This window comes from Spodoptera frugiperda, chromosome 19, assembly GCF_023101765.2.
Source record: "Spodoptera frugiperda isolate SF20-4 chromosome 19, AGI-APGP_CSIRO_Sfru_2.0, whole genome shotgun sequence".
Taxonomy (NCBI): domain Eukaryota; kingdom Metazoa; phylum Arthropoda; class Insecta; order Lepidoptera; family Noctuidae; genus Spodoptera; species Spodoptera frugiperda.
In genome coordinates, this window is record NC_064230.1 from 7062975 (window position 1) to 7083286 (window position 20312).

The 20312-nt window shown below is 39.4% G+C and overlaps 2 protein-coding genes and 1 long non-coding RNA gene across 7 annotated transcripts in view; 2 read left to right on the forward strand and 1 right to left on the reverse strand.

The window, feature by feature from the left end:
- Window positions 1-20312, forward strand: part of LOC126911861 (uncharacterized) — a 39100-nt gene that overhangs the window by 9872 nt on the left and 8916 nt on the right. The gene's annotated exons all lie outside the window — the stretch shown is intronic.
- LOC118281096 (zinc finger protein ZFP2-like) lies at window positions 1103-10362 on the forward strand. Of its 2 annotated transcripts, none has more exons than XM_050700766.1 (7): window positions 1103-1363; window positions 3054-3194; window positions 3676-3804; window positions 4660-4761; window positions 5174-5269; window positions 5940-6144; window positions 7547-10362. In XM_050700766.1, the coding sequence occupies exons 1-7, from the start codon at window positions 1211-1213 to the stop codon at window positions 7708-7710; spliced, it is 990 nt and encodes a 329-aa protein (XP_050556723.1). In that variant the 5' UTR covers window positions 1103-1210; the 3' UTR covers window positions 7711-10362. The 2 variants fall into 2 exon arrangements, with proteins under 2 accessions (XP_050556723.1, XP_050556724.1); XM_050700767.1 differs by having other exon boundaries at window positions 1110-1240.
- The window catches only part of LOC118281095 (uncharacterized), a 33604-nt gene continuing 15050 nt past the window's right edge, over window positions 1759-20312 (reverse strand). The window contains exons 11-18 of one of the 4 annotated variants that reach the window (XR_007706301.1): window positions 18600-18729; window positions 17291-17497; window positions 16609-16716; window positions 15118-15219; window positions 12292-12390; window positions 11103-11904; window positions 2031-2135; window positions 1759-1925 (exon numbers count right to left, since the gene is read on the reverse strand). Coding sequence is in view for 1 of the 4 variants with exons in the window: in XM_050700678.1 (XP_050556635.1) it covers window positions 11833-11904; window positions 12292-12390; window positions 15118-15219; window positions 16609-16716; window positions 17291-17497; window positions 18600-18729 (718 nt within the window). In the remaining 3 variants the exon portion in view is untranslated. Of the gene's footprint in view, window positions 2136-10967; window positions 11905-12291; window positions 12391-15117; window positions 15220-16608; window positions 16717-17290; window positions 17498-18599; window positions 18730-20312 lie in introns of those variants that run through there. The other 3 variants (XR_007706300.1, XR_007706299.1, XM_050700678.1) reach the window with 3 other exon arrangements.

Consider the following 20312-nt stretch of genomic DNA (forward strand, 5'->3'; position numbering starts at 1 on the left):
GTAGGCAGAGGTGCACATTTCACTATTTGTTTTATAAGTCCCACATAATTGGGGGTGAGCCTATTGCCATATATGGGCACAGTTCCGGAATCCGTGCTTCCACTGAGAAATTTTCGAAAAACGGAAAAAAAGCCCTTTAATACTTCGCCCGACCCGGCGTTGTACTTATTTATGTTATAAATACTTAGATAAAATAGATGTTGTGGTGTCCCGGAGGTTTAAACATTTTTTATGGTATAAGTCGGTAAACGAGCAGATCCACCTGATGGTAAGCACACAACGTCACGTCGATTATCTGTGAGGCCGAGGTACCTATCACGCCCGTCGAGCCGACTAATTCGTACTAAAGCATGGCTCTCCCACACTTAATTAAATAAACCTTTTAATTATATTTTTTTATAATTATTTCCAGATCTACGAGGAAATTATAGAGGAACCGGAACCTCCGAAGCCTAAAGCTAAGATCAAGAAGGAACGCAAGCCCAAGTCCCATTACAACGTCAAGAATATTGTCTGCGAAGTCTGCGGGAAGAGATATGCCGTGAGTATACCGCAACGTCACGCCTTTTATCCCTGAAGGGGTAGGCAGAGGTGCACATTACGGCACGTAATGTCGCTATACAATGTACACACACTTTTCACCATTTTTTTATTCAAATTGGAATTCAATTTATAAATGGTTTAAGAGACAGTGTGGCTTAAGTAAAGGGTAAAACCCCTAAAAAACGTGTAGTATTGAAAAAATATAGATTTTAATAATAAATCACACTTTTCTAGATTAAAATGTTTTAATGATACCGTGTGGCTTAAATAATCCTTTTACAATAAACTCCGTGTAGTATTTAAAACAACAGGATTTCATTAATAAATCTCACTTTTCTAACTTAACATGTTTTATAAATAAATATTTAGAAAAAAATATATCATAATATTCCACAACAAATTCAACGTTTAACTGTTTTCTAAATACAAACAACATCAATACACAATTTCAACATTATTTAACACAACAAAACATAAATCGACTAAAATTCACATCTTTCAAACACAAAACCATCGACTAAAAATTTTAATACTACAACCATAGCAGCACAGACAACACTAACCCACTACACAGAAAATAGAAAACCAAAATGGCGGTCGACATAGAAAATTAATATCAGTTTTTAACATCAAATTAGTAATCTGTGCCCGTCGTAATATCTTCGCCATGTCTGACGATATGTTCTATTGCTCCTTCGTGAGTATTCACTATATAATCTGTGAATGTGGCGAAACTTTCCCAAATGAAGATGAGTTGAAAAATCATTTGGAACGCGATCATGCAATGAAAAAGGAGAAAAAGGAAATTAAATGCGGCGTCGTAAGTAGCTCTATGTATTCTGCTGCCTTTGCTATACATTTTCGTGTAAGATATGTTTGTATGTTAGGTGAAAAATGGGGGTAAAGTTTGTAAACAAATTCGGTCTTGTCTTGCGTAATAAATCATTTAATATGTAGTGTAGATGATGGGTTGTCAATTTAAATGTCCACCCACGGTTTCATTGTTAATTCATTTTCTCAACAATACCCGCTGGTTGCATGTAAAGTTGTGAATCGTTCTTGTCGATACCTAAGTACGTATCGCCTGGACAGTCCACGCTACCATCAGTTGACTGGACAATTTACACTACACGAGTCACTGTTTACATGTTACCATTAGCTCATGACGATACCTAAGTACGTATCGCCTGGACAGTCCACGCTACCATCAGTTGACTGGACAATCTCTACACTACACGAGTCACTGTTTACATGTTACCATTAGCTCATGACGATACCTAAGTACGTATCGCCTGGACAGTCCACGCTACCATCAGTTGACTGGACAATCTCTACACTACACGAGTCACTGTTTACATGTTACCATTAGCTCATGACGATACCTAAGTACGTATCGCCTGGACAGTCCACGCTACCACCTGTTGACTGGACAATCTCTACACTACACGAGTCACTGTTTACATGTTACCATTAGCTCATGACGATACCTAAGTACGTATCGCCTGGACAGTCCACGCTACCATCAGTTGACTGGACAATCTCTACACTACACAAGTCACTGTTTACATGTTACCATTAGCACATGACGATACCTAAGTATGTATCGCCTGGACAGTCCACGCTACCATCAGTTAACTGGACAATCGCTACACTACATGAGTCACTGTTTACATGTTACCATTAGCTCATGACGATACCTAAGTACGTATCGCCTGGACAGTCCACGCTACCATCAGTTGACTGGACAATCTCTACAAAACATGGGCATGTGTCCATGGGCGATTGCTTACCATCAGGTGATCCGTCTGCTTGTTTACCATGATTATTTACTTTACAAATAGGCAACACTTTACACTTTTCCAAATCAATATTTTATAATAGCCAAGTTTCATTATGATACAATAATTAGAAGTGTGTGTAATTCATTCATATTTTAACTAGCTTCTGCCAGTGTTTTATCTTACAATAATGTGAGCCAACCTGCTGGCACACGGGAATGCGGGCAAAGTTAGTTTAGAATATTCAGGAATAGTCTTTTCCGGAATATTCTAAACTGACTTTGCCCTTAACCCGCCATTGGTGACCTATATGTCTATGAGACCAGGTAATTTAAAAACTAAGAATAATTTTTAAACTGTTTGTCGAATTAGGTTGCGATTTCGAGTAGCTGCCTTACTACACGCCCTCTACCATTAGACCACCCCGCAACAGCAATACGGGCGTTTTATTTTTATGTCCTGTCTATGCCATTTTAACTCTTTTATCTTCTTTTTGTATATTTATGTCATTTTGTGTCCTTCCAAAGTCAATGTCCTATTTTATATCGTTTCTAATTCAAAATATTTATCTAAAAAATCTAATATTAATAACAAAAAAATACATAAACCACAAAATCACAGTGCAGGGGACCAGGGTCACTGATTATGTAAGTCAAATACACATCACCAGTGGAGGGTTAATAACCCCTACCCTAATAATTCTTCAATAACCCTTGCCCATGTTTGTTCCAGTGTGATGCTCTATTCAGTACGGAGGAGGCGTGCATCGAGCACTGTGAGAGCAACCACATTGAGATCAAGCAAGAGCATGATTATGATGAGTACGTCGTGGAGGAGACACAGGAAGAGGAGCTCGGAGAGCCCACCGAGATAGTATGTATACTTATTTGTATTATATAACAACAACAACAACGTCACGCCTTTTTATCCCCGAAGGGGTAGGCAGAGGTGCACATTTCACTATTTGTTTTATATGTCCCACATAATAGGGAGTGAGCCTATTGCCATATACTGGACACAGACACTCCGTGCCTCTATTGAGAAATTTCCGAAAAACGGAAAAAAAGCCCAGTAATACTTTGCCCGACCCGGCGTGTGTGTACTTATTTATGTTATAAATACTTAGATAAAATAGATGTTGTGGTGTCCCGGAGGTTTAAGACATTTTTTATGGTATAAGACGGTAAACGAGCAGATGCATCACCTGATGATAAGCACACAACGTCACGTCGATTATCTGTGAGGCCGAGGTACCTATCACGCCCGTCGAGCCGACTAATTCGTACTAAAGCATGGCTCTCCCACACTTAATTAAATAAACCTTTTAATTATATTTTTTTATAATTATTTGCAGATCTACGAGGAAATTATAGAGGAACCGGAGCCTCCGAAGCCTAAAGCTAAGATCAAGAAGGAACGCAAGCCCAAGTCTCATTATAATGTGAAGAATATTGTCTGCGAGGTCTGCGGGAAGAGATACGCTGTGAGTATACCGCAACGTCACGCCTTTTATCCCTGAAGGGGTAGGCAATGGTGCACATTACGACACGTAATGTCGCTATACAATGTACACACACTTTTCACCATTTGTGTTATTAGTCCCATGTAATAGGTGGTGAGCCTATTGCCATATACCGGACACAATTCCAGACTCCTTGCTGACTGACGAATTTTCGAAAAATCGAAAAAGCCCAGTAATACAGTAGAACTCCAATTATCCGAACTCCGACTATCCGAATCGCCGATTATCCGAATCACAAAAATTGTCCAAAAAAGTCTAAGTGCGCTATTATACTCCCCCCCCCCGCGAAGCCAGTGTTTGCGCGTCAAGTCTTGACACTGACTTCCCCCCGCAATTTAATTCAATAAAAAATAGTGCAATATCAAAACGTAGCTTTTATTCTCTTCAATGGCAATTTTTTTTAAAAAAAATTCGATTATCCGAATATTTGATTATCCGAATGGGTCCCGGTCCCCATTAATTCGGATAATTGGAGTTCTACTGTACTTTGCCGGACCCGGGAATCGACCCTTCTGGTCGGGCAAAGTATTACTGGGCTTTTTTCGGTTGTGAATATACTCATTACAATTTATTTGTCACTATCCCTACTCTTCAGATGGGTGTCGTATACCCGTCGTTGTATCGAGTTAGCATTCATTAGATATGCCCATTTGTCATTTATACTCATGTTGAGCATGAGTAGAGCTTTTCTCCATTAATGTACGTGAATAAAACTGTGATTTTTAGTTAAATTAGTATGTCTCACGATAGTTACGTGATTTTTTAGTGAATTTCCTATTATTTTTTAAATTAATTAATTTGTTGTTTTCTTTGCAGTCCAACGCAGCGTTGAGATATCACCAGCGAGTCCACACCGGCGAGCGGCCGTACAAATGCACACAATGCGCCAAGAGTTTCACCATGCCACTGTTCCTACAGGTTAGTTCAAAATATCATAAATCATCATAACTACATCAACAGCCTATAAGTGTCCACTGCACTGCTACATAAAGGCCTTTTTTATGGAACAAGCCGGTAAACGAACAGACAAATCACCTGATGGTAAGCAATCGCCGCCGCCCATGGACACTTGAAACACCAGAGGCGTTACAAGTGCGTTTCCGGCCTTTTGGGGGTTAGGAATTTAAGGGTTGTTGGGGAATCGGGGACTGGGAAGATTAGGAAGGGGGGAATTGGGCCTCCGATAACCTCACTCACACAACGAAACAACGCAAGCGTTGTTTCATGCATGTATTTATTATTATTATTATACCCCTGAAGGAGTTGGCAGAGGTGTACATTATAGTATGTAGTTCAATTTTTAATGATAGTTAAATTGTTATTGTTTCAGATTCACACCCGCACCCACACGGGAGAGCGTCCGTACGAGTGCCCGCTGTGTCCGAAAGCATTTAGCAATAAGGCTGCGTTACTGAGACATGATCGGGTAAGTTAAATATAATATGGAGTTTCTTTCCATTCGAAGCTACACTTTGGAACAAGCACCGAGCTTCACTGACAGACAGACTGACGGACAATTCAATTTGATGTTTCAAAACTACCCATTTCTGATGTTTTCCCACCAGAGATGTGCAATGTAGCTACGCTGCGAAGATGTATGTAATAGCTTAGCTGTGAAACTATGTGACCATTTATACTGACACTAAGCTGTGTAGCTGCGCATCTGTCCATATACAAAACATATTTTAGTTGAGACCGTTCCCACCAGTGCTAAGCTATGTGTAACAATGAATATGAATATGTTTAATAAAAGCCAATCGCATCCACAGCAATTTAGCATAGCACATACCTGGTGGGAAAGCTCCGTAAAAGATTCATTTTTATTTATATAATTATGTACGAAGCGCTTCGCTTCAAGCTTCCTTGTGCGAACTGCTAGGGAGTGAAACTCCTTGCTGAAGTCTGTGTTTCCTGATGGGTATAACCTGGGTGTCTTCAAAGCCCGAGTGAATAGGTTGCTTATGGGCAGACGTGCTCCACCGTAGGCCGCATCATCACTTACCATCAGACGAGATAGCGGCCAAACGTCGACCCATAAATTAAAAAAATAATTAAATATATATATATATATATAATATAACATTTTAAATTTGCAGGTACACACAGGTATAAAACCTTACGAGTGCCATGAATGTGGCAAGTTCTTCACTCAGTCCAATTCACTGAAGCTCCACATCAACACGGTTCACTTGAAGATGCCTGCTCCGTACAAGAGCAAGTCCAGGAGAAACAAGGCCAAGGAGAGAGAGATGCTGCGAGCTGCTATATTGAGGGTCATGGATAGTGAGGATAGTACTGCAGGTTTGTATATTTTTTTTTATATAGAACTAGTATGGGAGTGCCATGCTTCGGCACGAATAGGTCGGCCCGACCGGAGTGATACCACGGCCGAGCTGTACACCAACGTGAAACAACGCTTGTGTTGTGTGAGTGAGGTTACCGGAGGCCCCTCACCAATCCCCGATCCCCCAACACGCCTTAAATTCCTAACTCCCATAAAGCCGGCAACGCACTTGTAACGCCCCTGGTGTTTCAAGTGTCCATGGGCGGCGGCGATTGCTTACCTTCAGGTAAATACGTCTGCTCGATTGCCGGCTTGTTCCATAAAAAAAAAAAAAAAATATATTGAATAAGTGACCCGCCCCAGCTTCGCATGGGTGTGTGGCGACACCTGACAAGTGACAGATGACAGAAGTCGCACATAGACTATCGACGAGCAAATCTACGGATGACGTCATAAACCATACATCGCACATGTGAAGTGTACATGCGAATAAACATGGATAGACAATCCCAACGAACAACAGTTGGGCAGAAAGCTGCCAGACACGATCACCGCCTGGTCGGAGGATACTGCTTTACTTAGGGAACTTTACTCTCTGTTCCCTAAAAGTGCAATGGTGATATAATATACATGTATGATACATATAAACCTTCCTCTTGAATTCTGTATTTATTAAAAAAACTGTATTAAAATACGTTGCATAATTTTAAAGATTTATAAGCATACAAAGGGATAAAGGGACAGAAAAAGGGACTTTATTTTATACTATGTAGTGATATGGGGTAAACGAGCAGACGTATCACGTGATGGTAAGCAATCGCCGCCGCCAATGGACACTTGAAACACCAGAGGCGTTACAAGTGCGTTGCCGGCCTTTTGGGAGTCAGGAATTTAAGGGTTGTTGGGGGAATCGGGGATTGGGAAGACCCCATCTTCTCAATCCCCGATTACCGAGGGGGTAATTGGGTCTCCGGTATATGGCAATAAGCCCATCCCCTATTACATGGTACCTATAAAAGAAATGGTGAAAAGTGAGTGTACATTGTTTAGTGGCATTACGTGCTATACCGTACACCTCTACCTACCCCTTTCCCTTAGCAACTTTTTTCGAAAAACCGAAAAAAAAACCCACAAATACTTCGCCCGACTCAGGAATCGAACTCGACACTCCTTATCCGGCAGTCGCACTCGACCAACGAGGCAGTTACGTTACATATACATGTAAATAAAAGACTATGATCAGAGATAATATGATCTCTGAGTTTGTTTCGGCATTTCTTCTCAGAGTAGTCCGATAGGAAATGCCGGCCTCATCTAGTTATTTAAGAGGTTGACGTGTAAAAGAGTTACATTGTAACCTATTTGCAAAATAAATATCATTTATCATTTAAATTAATAATTCTATTTTGTAATTTCCAGTGCAAACGATAAGCGAGCCAAATGAAATGCAAATACAACAAGAGGAACACTATATGACGCCCGAGGTATACACTATAAAACCTGAACAGATTGAGGAGAGCGAGATTTTATATGAAGATGTGGATTCCAGAGAAATTACTTATGAAGTAGTTTATGAACAGTAATTATAGGCCTATGCTGGACTATGAGCCTCCTCTACATTATTTTTGACGAGACAACGTCTTATAAAACATGACTCAAGCGTCGTTACCTCGCTCTGAGGCGATCCATGTAAGGCTTGGATTTTTGTTGGGAAACACGTTGAAATTTTTAAGGATCACAATGACTTTTACACTTATATCAGAACACACATCAACAGCCTATAAGTTGGCCACTGCTGACCAAAGGCCTCTTCTCACCTAAAAAGGTTTGAGCATTTAGTGCAAGCGAGAGCGTGGAACGTGCGAGAGAGAAGAAAAATCAGCCTTCGCATCTCTCTCTCTTGCTTCATAATGCGTCTCCGTGGACGACTGCTATGCTATAAGTACTATAGGCGTAGCCAGGTTTTAGTTTCGACACAGGTTCAAGAAAGTAGACCCATGAAAAAAAAACTTAATACATGACAAAAAAAACTATTTATGTTATAAACAGATTCATAGGTAGTCATAGAGACCTTTGCCAAACAGGGGATGTACTATGCTAACTAGAAAAATAACGCTCTGTAATGTCTAGGTACGCATTTTTCGGGGGGGGGGGGGGTTTGAACCCCCAAAACCCCCCTGGCTACGCCTATGATAAGTACATTTACATGTTTTGCTCGAGTATCAAAGTGCAGTGAAAAGTGTATATGGAGGTTAAAGATACTGTTTTGTTTGAAAATGCTACCGTTTCATCAGTATTTTTTCTTAAGACGTTGTCACGTTCAACTATAGTCAGTGAACCGACTTTACAGACAATTTCTTTTAAGTCTTTGACTGCCAATAGAAAACTGTTGAAGGCACATCCTCCGCTAACGTCGGTCACCGGTGACTACCACGGCGTTCAATGTGTTAATGGGACAACCCTGATTAACCTCCGGAGTAGAAGACTTATTTGGTTGTCAAGACTTGATGAGAAGGAGTAGGAATGGGGTGGTGTTTAACCAGATTTAGATAGATGAGGTCCAGTAAGGCTGATGCCTGATCCGGAGCTGCGGACTACCTAGCGGGTTACCGGGGCTCCGGCTATAAAAGCAGAAGTAGGAACGGGGTGGTTTTTAGTCAGTAAGAGATAGTCCCTCTCGCCTTACCCAAGCCGGGAGAAGACATTGGATGATGTTCACGCCTAAAAAAAGCCTACACAACTCCTATGCACCAGGATCTACAGTAGATACAACCATGCAAACACCGGAACACTGAAGTCCAACGTCCCAGGGACATGAATGACTGTCTTGGATCCCGCAACGAAATAAATCAGAAGATATTATTAGAGGAGAAAGAATGAAATGGTTTCCACTCCTCTCTATACATATAGGCTTTTACATAATCTCCACGCTTTGTGGAGATCTGAGATCTCTAGTAAGTTCCTTAACCGGGTGTGTGATACCCGCGGGGAGAGCTGGTGACTAATGTGTTGTCTACAGTCATTATATTGTGTAAATAATTGTCTAAAATAGTTAAATTATAAAGAGTTAGAATGAAATTTTGTATGTATGTGTAACGCTTATAAGATAGTTTAAATGTACTATATAGGGTGACTGGTAATTAGTGAACGATATTTAAACACGTGATTGTACTCATGATTACAAACAACTTTCCCGAAGAAACTGTTTTTGTATACTCATTAGTTTTATTTTTATTACAATAACAAAACAATATTTCGCGCAGCGATGCGCCCGCGTTATCTGACTAATGCCCGAATACTCAAACGCTACTCAATTTTAAGACGCTCTTAAATGTAGTTCTGTCCCTATCAATTCTTTATAAAATGACAGAGATAGCACGATATTTAAGTACAACTTGAAATTGAGTAGCTTTTGAGTATTCGGGCGTAAGACTAGGTAGGATATTTTGGAACTTTACGCGCGCGTGCTAATGAAATTTTGTTATTTGTAATCATGAGTACAATCACGTGTTTAAATATCGTTCACTAATTACTAGTCACCATATATTAAGGGCTGGTTTTTCAAATATAATTTTATCTTTATATCAATGAAAGAAAGAAAGAAAATACGTTTATTTAGCACAGACAGGAGAAGTGTTGATTCGTATAATTTTCAGAACTACTGGGGGCCTACTCCGGTTCTCGAATGCGAAGTTTCGTTTAATCTTCGGCCGTAGGTTTTATTGATTTACTAATAGAATTACATGAAATAACGTTTTATTTGTAATTTTATATCAAAACCTATTTATTTTCTCTCACATTATCCTCTATTTCATTGTCTGGACTTTAAAAGAGACTATGACCTCTGAGTTTGTTTCGGCATTTATTCTCAGAGTAGTCGGATAGGAAATGCCGGCCTCATCTAGCTATTTAAGAGATTGACGTGTAAAAGTGTTATTTTATAACCTACTTACAGAAATAAATATCATTTAACATTTATCTTCATTTCATTCGTTCATTTTTGTTCACGAAAGTTCGCAATAAATAGAATTGCAGTATGCAATCTGCGAAGTTTTTTCGTTCGTTCGTTGAATTAGAGTACGCCTTCTGTTCTCAAATAAGTCTGTAAAACATCACGCTACGATCAATAGGAGCAGAGAAACGCCAGCTAGTTATATGCCGTTGAAAAACCAGCCTTTATGATGATGTTTATTTATGTAAAAATTTAAGTAAATAAAATTCTTTTTCAAACTTGACTTTGTGTAGTTATTTCTCTAACTGTAGTAAGGATTGATTTATATTAGCGCAGAGTCGAAGCGATATATTTTTTCCAATCAGTAATCTATAATATAAAAATAAGTCGGGTTTTCCTTCCTGACGCTATAACTCCAGAACGCACGAACCGATTTCCACGGTTTTGCATTCGTTGGAAAGGTCTCGGGCTCTGTGAGGTTAATAGCAAAGACAATTCATATTCATTGGTACACATAGCTTAGCACTGGTGGAAACGGACTCAGGTAAGCTATGTTTTTATGTGAAAAGATGGGTGCTATAGATAGAGAGAGATATAGAGAGCTTAGTATCAGTGGAAACGGTCACATAGTTTCACAGCTTAGCTACTACATACTCGTAGCATAGCTGTGGAAAGCAGCCTCTGTTACTTGTCTAATTTGCCTAAAGCCACGTACCACCATCCGATATGATTTTTTCGTACGGTACGGTAAAATGACAAATTGGGTGAATCGTACATGAACAACACAATATTGACTGCACAATTGGTGCGATTGCTCACCATCAGGTAATCCGTCTGCTCGTTTACCGGCTTATACCATAAAAAACAAGGTAAATAAATGAAAAACAATTTTATAAAATCAACATTTTTATTAAATTATTATTATAATTACAATGGGCCCCCTGGACAATCAACCATTTGAATAAATTATTATTAATAGAAAACAATCACTGTTTACATGTTACCATTAGCTCATGACGATACCTAAGTACGTATCGCCTGGACAGTCCACGCTACCATCAGTTGACTGGACAATCTCTACATTACACGAGTCACTGTTTAAATGTCAACATTAACTTATGATATAAATGCAAAAGTTTGTATGTTTGCAATCAAAACTTGACTGCAACGTGAAGCGGGTTTGATTCCCGCACGGACCAACTCTTTATATGATCCACAAATTGTTGTTTCGGGTCTGTGTGTCATGTGTATGTGAACTTGTATGTTTGTAAACGCACCCACTACACAGGAAGGAATTCTAAGTATAATAAATCAATTAAAAAAAAAACAACTGATGGGATCGGGATGAAATTTGGAACAGAGGTAGATTATGGTCTGGAATAATACATAGGATACTTTATATCCTACGAAAACGCGGACGAAACCGATGACTGAAGCTAGTTACTTTACAAAACTACACGAATAAATCAAGGTGACATTTTATTATTGCATAATGACTTAGAAAGATAGATTTATCTGCTCTTAAACATCCACTCCAGTTCATCCGTGATCATGGCGCTTGCAACAGTGCCGAAATATCGGAAACTCATAAATATAAATAAACATGGTAAATATCCCGTCTCAAGTTCTAATGTTAGAGTCGTTTTATCGCATGAAAACGCGGGCGAAACCGCGTGTATGAGGTAGTATGTCTTCTAGTAAGGCTCCACACCTGTTTTCCTGTCTCCGGAGTATAGCAGAGTAGTTCATAATACTATAATATTATTCCGAGCGATAACAGCGTAGTGGCTGTCGCTGTCTCATTAGCCTCGTTGTCATGCACTTTCTGTGAACAAGAAAAAAATATATAATTTTATTTTCATATCTCTCACATCTTTATTTAATTTTGTCTGGACTTTAAAAGAGACTATGACCTCTGAGTTTGTTTCGGCATTACTTCTCAGAGTAGTCGGATAGGAAATGCCGGCCTCATCTAGCTATGATATTTATTTTTGCAAATAGGTTACAATGTAACTCTTTTACACGTCAATCTCTTAAATAGCTAGATGAGGCCGGCATTTCCTATCCGACTACTCTGAGAAGAAATGCCGAAACAAACTCAGAGGTCATAGTCTCTTTTAAAGTCCAGACAAAATCAATTAAAAATGTCGGAGAACCGTGCAAGTTGATTCTGTAGTGGTCTTTTGAGGAAAGAAGAAAGAAGATTACTCACCCGTTCGTGTTTAATGAGGTTGTGTTTTCCTTTAAACGATTTCGGACACCTATCGCACACGTAGGGACGCTCAGTAGAGTGTACCGTCTTCCGATGTTTCTGAAAATTACAAATATAATATTATTATTAAATTTAATAGCTTTAACCTTTTGAACGCCAATGGCATGTATAGATGTCATGCGCAAGCGTGCCCTGTGCGCCACCGACATCTATAGATGCCAAGAAACAGATCACAGAGAAAAACAAAATAAACACATTAAATCATTACTTTCACGTGTTTTATTGATGTATCTTAAGAACTGAATACCCAGTTATTACATAATTGTACACAGTGAACAAAATTGCAATATAGTTATTCTAATATTTGATTGATAAAAACAACTTAAATATCGGCTAAAAAAGCATGTTCTCTCGCGCCAATGGCATGTATACATGCCTACTAGTGATGTAGTGTAATTCAAGTAATATTAAAACTTGAGCTAAATGACTCGCTTATTTTTTGTAATAACTATTAAAAAGTATATATATAACCTTAGTCTCTGAGAAAAAAGGTAAACTCGTGACGTCGTAAGCGCGTGCCGTGTTTTTAAATGCGGGGAAGTTGCGAAAAATATTTTATCTAGTACCTACATTTTAATTGCAAAAATGGCGAGTGAAGAGGTTTATAGTACAGAAGAACTATTGCGCATTCTAGATAATTATAAAATATTTTTGTAGGTTACTATCAACATCAGAAATTTTTGTTATTGATAATAATTATAGATAATATACAATTTAGTTTTAAATTTTACAATTCCAAGACTGTTAGTGAGCATAATGTTTTATAGGTACAATTGTTGATTTTTATATATTTTTAAGTTTCACGTAACCTTTTTCAATTACAAGGCTGTTAATGAGCATAATAAATAAATACGATTGTTGATTTTTTATATTTTTAAGTTTCATGTGACATTTTACAAATACAAGGCAACTATTTTAAGAATATGAAAGTGTATAAATAATATCACTAAAATCTACAGATTTTTTATATACCTATATAGATATTATAGATACCTATTTAGCAGTTTTCAAATTTGATTACCTAATACATAAATGAACTCGATAAGTTACATTATTCAGCTAACTACATCCCTAATCACAAACGAGAGATTAAAAAAAATGGATAGTTGCCCGCGCCATTGGCATGTATACATGCCAATGGCGCGTAACTGATAGATAATAGTGCTGTAACTTGCTGCAATTTTATATGTATTTTTGTGTCTCAAAAGGTTGATATTTCATTGATAGTTGCTATTAATGTGGTCTTAAGTTTATTACAGTGGGAGATTAGGTTAAATAAATATTATTTTTATGTTATAAGCAGTTTATTCAAAAAAAAATTCAGACGAAAATTATTACTCACTTTGGTTTATCGATAACATTTTGGAATCCCTAATATTTTCAAGGTTATTTCGTTGAATTTGTGTCTCGGCGTGGAGGGCACGGCGAAGCGTTTATGCTCTGGCGGTCAAAAGGTTAAATCGCATTGAGCAAGTGTGGTGATTAATGCTCATTCCTTCTCCGTGTGAGAAGAGGCCTTTGGTCAGCAGGGGACACTTATTGTTGAATTTTTTTTGCGTTGCTTAGTTATTCCATTTATCGAGTAAGGCTATAGAGCCTATATGTGTTGATCCCCAATTCCCTAACAACCCTTATTAAATTCCTAACCCCAAAAATACCAGCAACGCACTTGTAACACCTCTACTGTTTCAAGTGTCCATGAGCGGCGGTGATTGCTTACCAACAGGTGATCCGTCTGATCGTTTACCGGCTTATACCGTACACATGGGCTACTTCTAATCCTCACTAGTGGAAGGCAAGAAGCTAGTATACTTTACATATTATATATACTATCTTTTATGCTACTGATACATATTAAAAAATAATACTTTTGTGGCGACACTCTGACAAGTGACAAGTGACAGATGTCAGAAGTCGCACATAGACTATCGACGAGCAAATCAATGGATGACGTCATAAATATCCTACATCGCACATGTGAAGTTTACATGCGAATTAACACGGATAGACAATCCCAACGAACAACTGTTGGGCAGAAAGCTGCCAGACACGATCACCGCCTGGTCGGAGGATCCTCCTTTTCTTAGGGAACTTTACTCGCTGATCTCTAAACTTTATTCATCCGACAAACGCTAGATATATAGTTTTGTTGGACTGCACACTAGTTTATAAGTTCTAACATGAACATAAAAATATTTTAATCTGTACTAATATTATAAAGCTGAAGAGTTTGTTTGTCTGAACGCGCTAATCTCCTGAACTACTGGTCCGATTTGAATAATTCTTTTTGTGTTGGATAGCGCATTTATCGAGGAAGGCTATAGGCTATAAAACATCACGCTATGACCAATAGGCACCATGCAGAGCGGGAAACCGCGCGGAAGTAGCTAGTACTTAATAAAATTGTTTTGTTTTGTTTTTGAATGGTAATATTTTTTTTAGCATGTATGGATGCTATACTATTGCGGGTAAACAGAAACGCCCTCTGTTAGTTAACACATTCAGTGCCACCGACTCGCCTGGAGAGTCCATGTAAATTTTATTCCAGTGCCGTCGACTCGCCCAGCGAGTTCAATGTTTTTGCTCTCTCTTTCCAAAATGCATGGTGTATTTTCTGCTTAAAATAATACTGAAGACTAAAGATACCCTAATCTAAAGAATTGCATAGAGGGTGCGACTCTATGCAATTCTTTAGATTAGGGTATCTTGGACTCTCCAGGCGTGTTGGTGGCACTGAATGTGTTAACATGCGGTGTATGTACGTACCATCATGGTATTCTTGCTGATGAATCCCTTCATACAGAGAGGACACTGGTACGGCCGCTCGCCCGAGTGCAGCCGGAGATGTACCTTCATCGCCACTTTACTCTGCAATACAGGACAATAAATGCATTAGAATCTGTAGACTAAACATATACAATGTGATAGGGGTGATCATAATCATGAGTACAATCACGTGTTTAAATATCGTTCACTAATTACCAGTCACACTGTATTAATTATTATACAATATAATAGGGGTGAGACTTCTAACCCGTTAAGGCTGAGTTCTACATCTAATTTTATCGACAAAAAATAATATGGGTGGTTGAACCCCCTCCCCCTAAAAAATATGGCTATTTTAACATTTTTTTACTTTATGTGATATTAAAGGTTATATGCGTCGTAGAAACAAAACGACAAACGGTAGCTATAATAACATTGGCTAACTAAGTCATTACTTTTTTTATATGTTTGATAATGTTTTGGTGAGAAAAAAAACATTTCTGAATTATTTTTACCGAAAAAATCGCTATTTTTCAATATTTTCAATTCAACCACCCATATTGTTTTTGTCGATAAAATTAGATGTAGTACTCAGCCTTAACGGGTTACAAGGCTCACCCCGATCACATTGTATATAGGGTGACTGGTAATTAGTGAACGATATTTAAACACGTGATTGTACACATGATTACAAACAACTTTCCCGAAGAAACTTTTATTGTATACTCATTAGTTTTATTTTTATTACAATAACACAATAACAAAATTATTAGTTTAGATTATATTATCTGCCTGCTTAAATTGACATGCCTCGTCGGCCGAGTGGTTGCAAGTGCGACTGCCGGTCAAGAGGTTTCGGGTTCGATTCGCGCATCGGACAAAGAACTACTCGGCTGTTTTCGATATTTCGAAAATTTCTCAGTAGTAGCACGGAGTCTGGAATCGTGTCCAGTAATATGACAATAGACTCACCCCCTATTAAATGGGACTTATAACACAAATAGTGAAAAGTGGGTATACATTGTATAGCAGCATTACGTACCGTAATTTACACCTCTGCCTACTCCTTCGTGAGCTATGCTACGAAGATTAGCTTAGCTGTGAAACTATGTGACCGTTTCCATTGATACTCAGTTATGTAGCTGTGCGAGGCAGATGCGCAGCTCGAGTATCGATGTATAGATAATAGGAAAGCCATCCATAGCACGCATCTTTCCATATAAAAACGTAAAGGCGTGAAGTTATAACTATACTAATATTATAAAGAATATAGCTATATAGCTATACTAATATTATAAACCTGAACAGTTTGTTTGTTTGAACGCGCTAATCTCCGGAACTACTGGTCCGATTTGAATAATTCTTTTTGTGTTGGATAGTGCATTAATCGAGGAAGGCTATAGGCTATAAAACATCACGCTATGACCAATAGGAGCCGAGCAGAGCGGGTGAAACTGAGAGGAAGTAGCTAGTTTAGTATAATCTACTCACCGGTACGACCTTCCCGCAAATCTCGCATACTACTTGTCTGCTAATCTTGAGATGTATCTTCCTCAGGTGGTCTCGAAGCTGGGCACCTTGCTTGAACACCTTGTGGCACTGTTGGTCATAGGCGTAGCCAGGTTTTAGTTTCGGGATGGGTTCAAGAAAGTCGACCCATGAAATGTGGGACCAAAAAAAAAAACTTTCTTCATACATGACAAAAAAAACTATGCCATTAAATTACGCAACATTTTGATGCGGTTTTTTGTAATAGATAGAGTGATTCAAGAGAAAGGTTTATATGTATAATACATGCATAATATATCACCATAGCACCCATGCGAAGCTGGGTCGTTAGTTCGTTATAAAAATGACAGAGATAGCACGATATTTAAGTACAACTTAAAATTGAGTAGTGTTTAAGTATTCAGGCCCAATTCCCCCCTTCCCAATCTTCCCCATCCCCGATTCCCGAACAACAACCCTTAAATTCCTAACTCTCAAAAAGCCCGCAACGCACTTGTAACGCCTTTTTAGTTTAGTTTTTTTAAAAAAAAACTAAACTAAAAAGCCTCTGGTGTTTCAAGTGTCCATGGGCGGCGGCGATTGCTTACCATCAGGTAATACGTCTGCTCGATTACCGGCTTGTTTCATAAAAAAAAGATAAATAAAAAGAAATTAAAATACTCACCTTAGGACACGGATAATCAACATTCGTGCGTGTGCGAGGCTTATGTGTTTTAAGTACATGGTCCCTCAAACCCATGGGTTCTGTATACCCGACCCCGCAGTGGATACAAGAGTGGCCGGTACAAATACCATCCATTAAATGACGGCTCAGCGCCACCTCGTCTACGAAATGGGTATCACAGTTTCCGCATCTCGCCGGCAGATGGAGCTGTTAACAATTTTTGCGTTTAATAGAAAGTAGGAATAAGGTACTCTCAACGGATTTTGGCAGGTCTGAACTACGTGCAGAAGGCTGCGCAATAAGTGTAAAGGGTCAATTGTATTTAGAAATGGTCAATCTCTAGCCTAGATCGCCGCCCCCCGCACCTCGCCTCATGCCACCGTTTGGTTCTAAAAAAGAATTATTGCACAGCCTTCTGCACGTAGTTCAGACCTGCCAAGATCCGTTGAGAGTACTGTATTTGTTTGGCATATTACTTCTCAAAGTGTGGAAGAGCCATGCTTCGGCACTGCTGTGTCGGCTCGACCGGAGTGATACCACGACTGAGCTGTACACAGTCTTGAAACTACGCTTGTGTTGTGTGAGTGAGGTTACCGGAAGCCAAATTATCCCTTTTCCAAATCTTCGATTCCCCAACACTCCTTAAATTCCTAGCCCGCCAAAGTGCCAGCAATGCACTTGTAACGCGTCTGCTGTTTTAAGTGTCCATGGGCGGCGGCGATTACTTACCATCAGGTGATCTATCTGCCCGTTTATTGGCTTATACCATAAAAAACTCAACATTTTTATGAAAATGTCAAAAACGATACCTTACTACGTATTTTTTAGACCGCTTATGACGTCATCAAACTTTTGAGTCAAATAGCACAGGGTGGTGTTTAGTCAGCAAGTCTGACAATCCCTCTCGCCTCGTCCAAAGCGGGCGAAGGCATTGGATGATTTTCCCCCTTAAAAAAATGACTGCCTCGTTGGCCGAGTGGTTGCAAGTGTGACTGCCGGGCAAGGGGTCTCGGGTTCGATTCCCGGGTCGGGCAAAGTATTACTGGGCTTTTTTCGGTTTTTCGAAAAATTTCTCGGTGGTAGCACGGAGTCTGGAAATGTGCCCGGTATATGGCAATAGGCTCACCCCCTATTACATGGGACTTACAATATAAATTGTGAAAAGTGGGTGTACACAGTGGCATTACGTGCCGTAATGTGCACCTCTGCCTACCCCTTCGGGGATTAAGGGCGTGACGATATGTTTGTATGTATGTAAAAAATATGTGTGAGCTAGGTGTGACTTAAACCAAACGCTACATATACTCACGTGCTGATGTCGCCTGAGTTTATGTTTCTCTAAATTGCCGGCGAGCACGAAGGCGTCTCCGCAGACGTGGCACCAGATCAGCTGCGACGGGTGCTCGTCGCGAAGGTGGATCAGGAATGATGATAGCATCCTGAGGAGACACGGTTTTATTTATTTATTTACTAGCGACCCGCCCCAGCTTCGCATGGGTGCAATGGTGATATATTATACCTGTATTATACATAAAAACCTTCCTCATGAGTTACTCTATCTATTAAAAAAAACCGCATCAAAATCCGTTGCGTAGTTTTAAAGATTTAAGCGTTCATAGGGACACACAACATGACAGAAAAAGCGACTTTGTTTTATACTATGTAGTGATTTATTTGGACAACCAGAAGCTGTTACATTGCAACTTACATCTAAACACTTATGTTATAATTAATTTAAATGCACAACACACGGACACGGTTTTTAAAATTACCTACTACCAAAGTCGGCGAACTCCGTTTCGCCACCAATGATTTTAGAATTGAAACTTAAAACGGCATGTTTACCTTTTAGGGTTCGGTAGCCAAATGGCAAAAAACGGAACCCTTATAGATTCGTCATGTCTGTCTGTCTGTCCGTCTGTCCGTCCGTCCGTCCGTATGTCACAGCCATTTATTTCCGAAACTGTTGGGCCTACATAGTTGAAACTTTGTAAGATGGTATATTTCGGTAACAATAGTCAATTCTTATGAGTTTCCGATATTTCGGCACTGTTGCAAGCGCCATGATCACGGATAAACTGGAGTATATATCCCGTTTTAAGTTTCAATTCTAGTGTTAGTGACCATGTCAGTTTAAAAACCAAAGATTTTCCCTGTTTTCCTGCTTTTCTCTTGATTTTTTCCTGAATTTTCTTTGCTATAAACCTCACAGAGCCCGAGACCTTTCCAACGAGTGCAAAACCGTGGAAATCGGTTCGTGCGTTCTGGAGTTATAGCGTCAGGAAGGAAAACCCGACTTATTTTTATACTAGCTACTTCCGCGCGGTTTCACCCGCTCTGCTCGGCTCCTATTGGTCATAGCGTGATGTTTTATAGCCTATAGCCTTCCTCGATAAATGCACTATACAACACAAAAAGAATTATTCAAATCGGACCAGTAGTTCCGGAGATTAGCGCGTTCAAACGTTCAAACAAACAAACAATCAAACAAATAAACTCTTCAGCTTTATAATATTAGTATAGATTATATATATCTACACATAGTCTGGTATACGATACCCGCGGAATAAGTAGAGGTTACGACACACATAATAAGCACGTTTCGCATTGGGTCTACCGCTAGCTGTTAGCGTGCTTACGGCGTGCGGGTCTGCGGACGACGAGCAAGGGTAGCTCGCCGTCCGACCAGATTCAGACCCGTGCGTACTAATAGAGCCATTAGACCACTACAGATGGGGCCCAGTAGGGCTGATGCCTGATCCGGAGCTGCGGACTACCTAGCGGGTTTACCGGGGCTCCGGTTCGAAAGGCAGGAGTAGGAACGGGGTGGTTTTTAGTCAGTAAGAGTCTGACACTCCCTCTTGAAGTCATTGGATGATTTGCCCCCCTTAAAAAATCCCTTATTCTAGCGTGAGCGAAGCTGTGGGCACATGCTAGTATATTATAATATTGTTATTACAGCCGTAGTCAGAGTCATTCAGTGGTTATTTAATGCGTTAATATAATAGCTATGGCATTACCT

What these genes read in the sequence shown, in the direction of transcription:
- LOC118281096 (XM_050700766.1), top strand. Translation starts at nt 1,211, where the DNA reads ATGTCTGACGATATGTTCTATTGCTCCTTCGTGAGTATTCACTATATA. An exon ending in AGGAAATTAAATGCGGCGTC is followed by an intron (nt 1,364 to 3,053) that starts GTAAGTAGCTCT and finishes TGTTTGTTCCAG; the next exon opens with TGTGATGCTCTATTCAGTAC. An exon ending in TAGTGAGGATAGTACTGCAG is followed by an intron (nt 6,145 to 7,546) that starts GTTTGTATATTT and finishes TGTAATTTCCAG; the next exon opens with TGCAAACGATAAGCGAGCCA.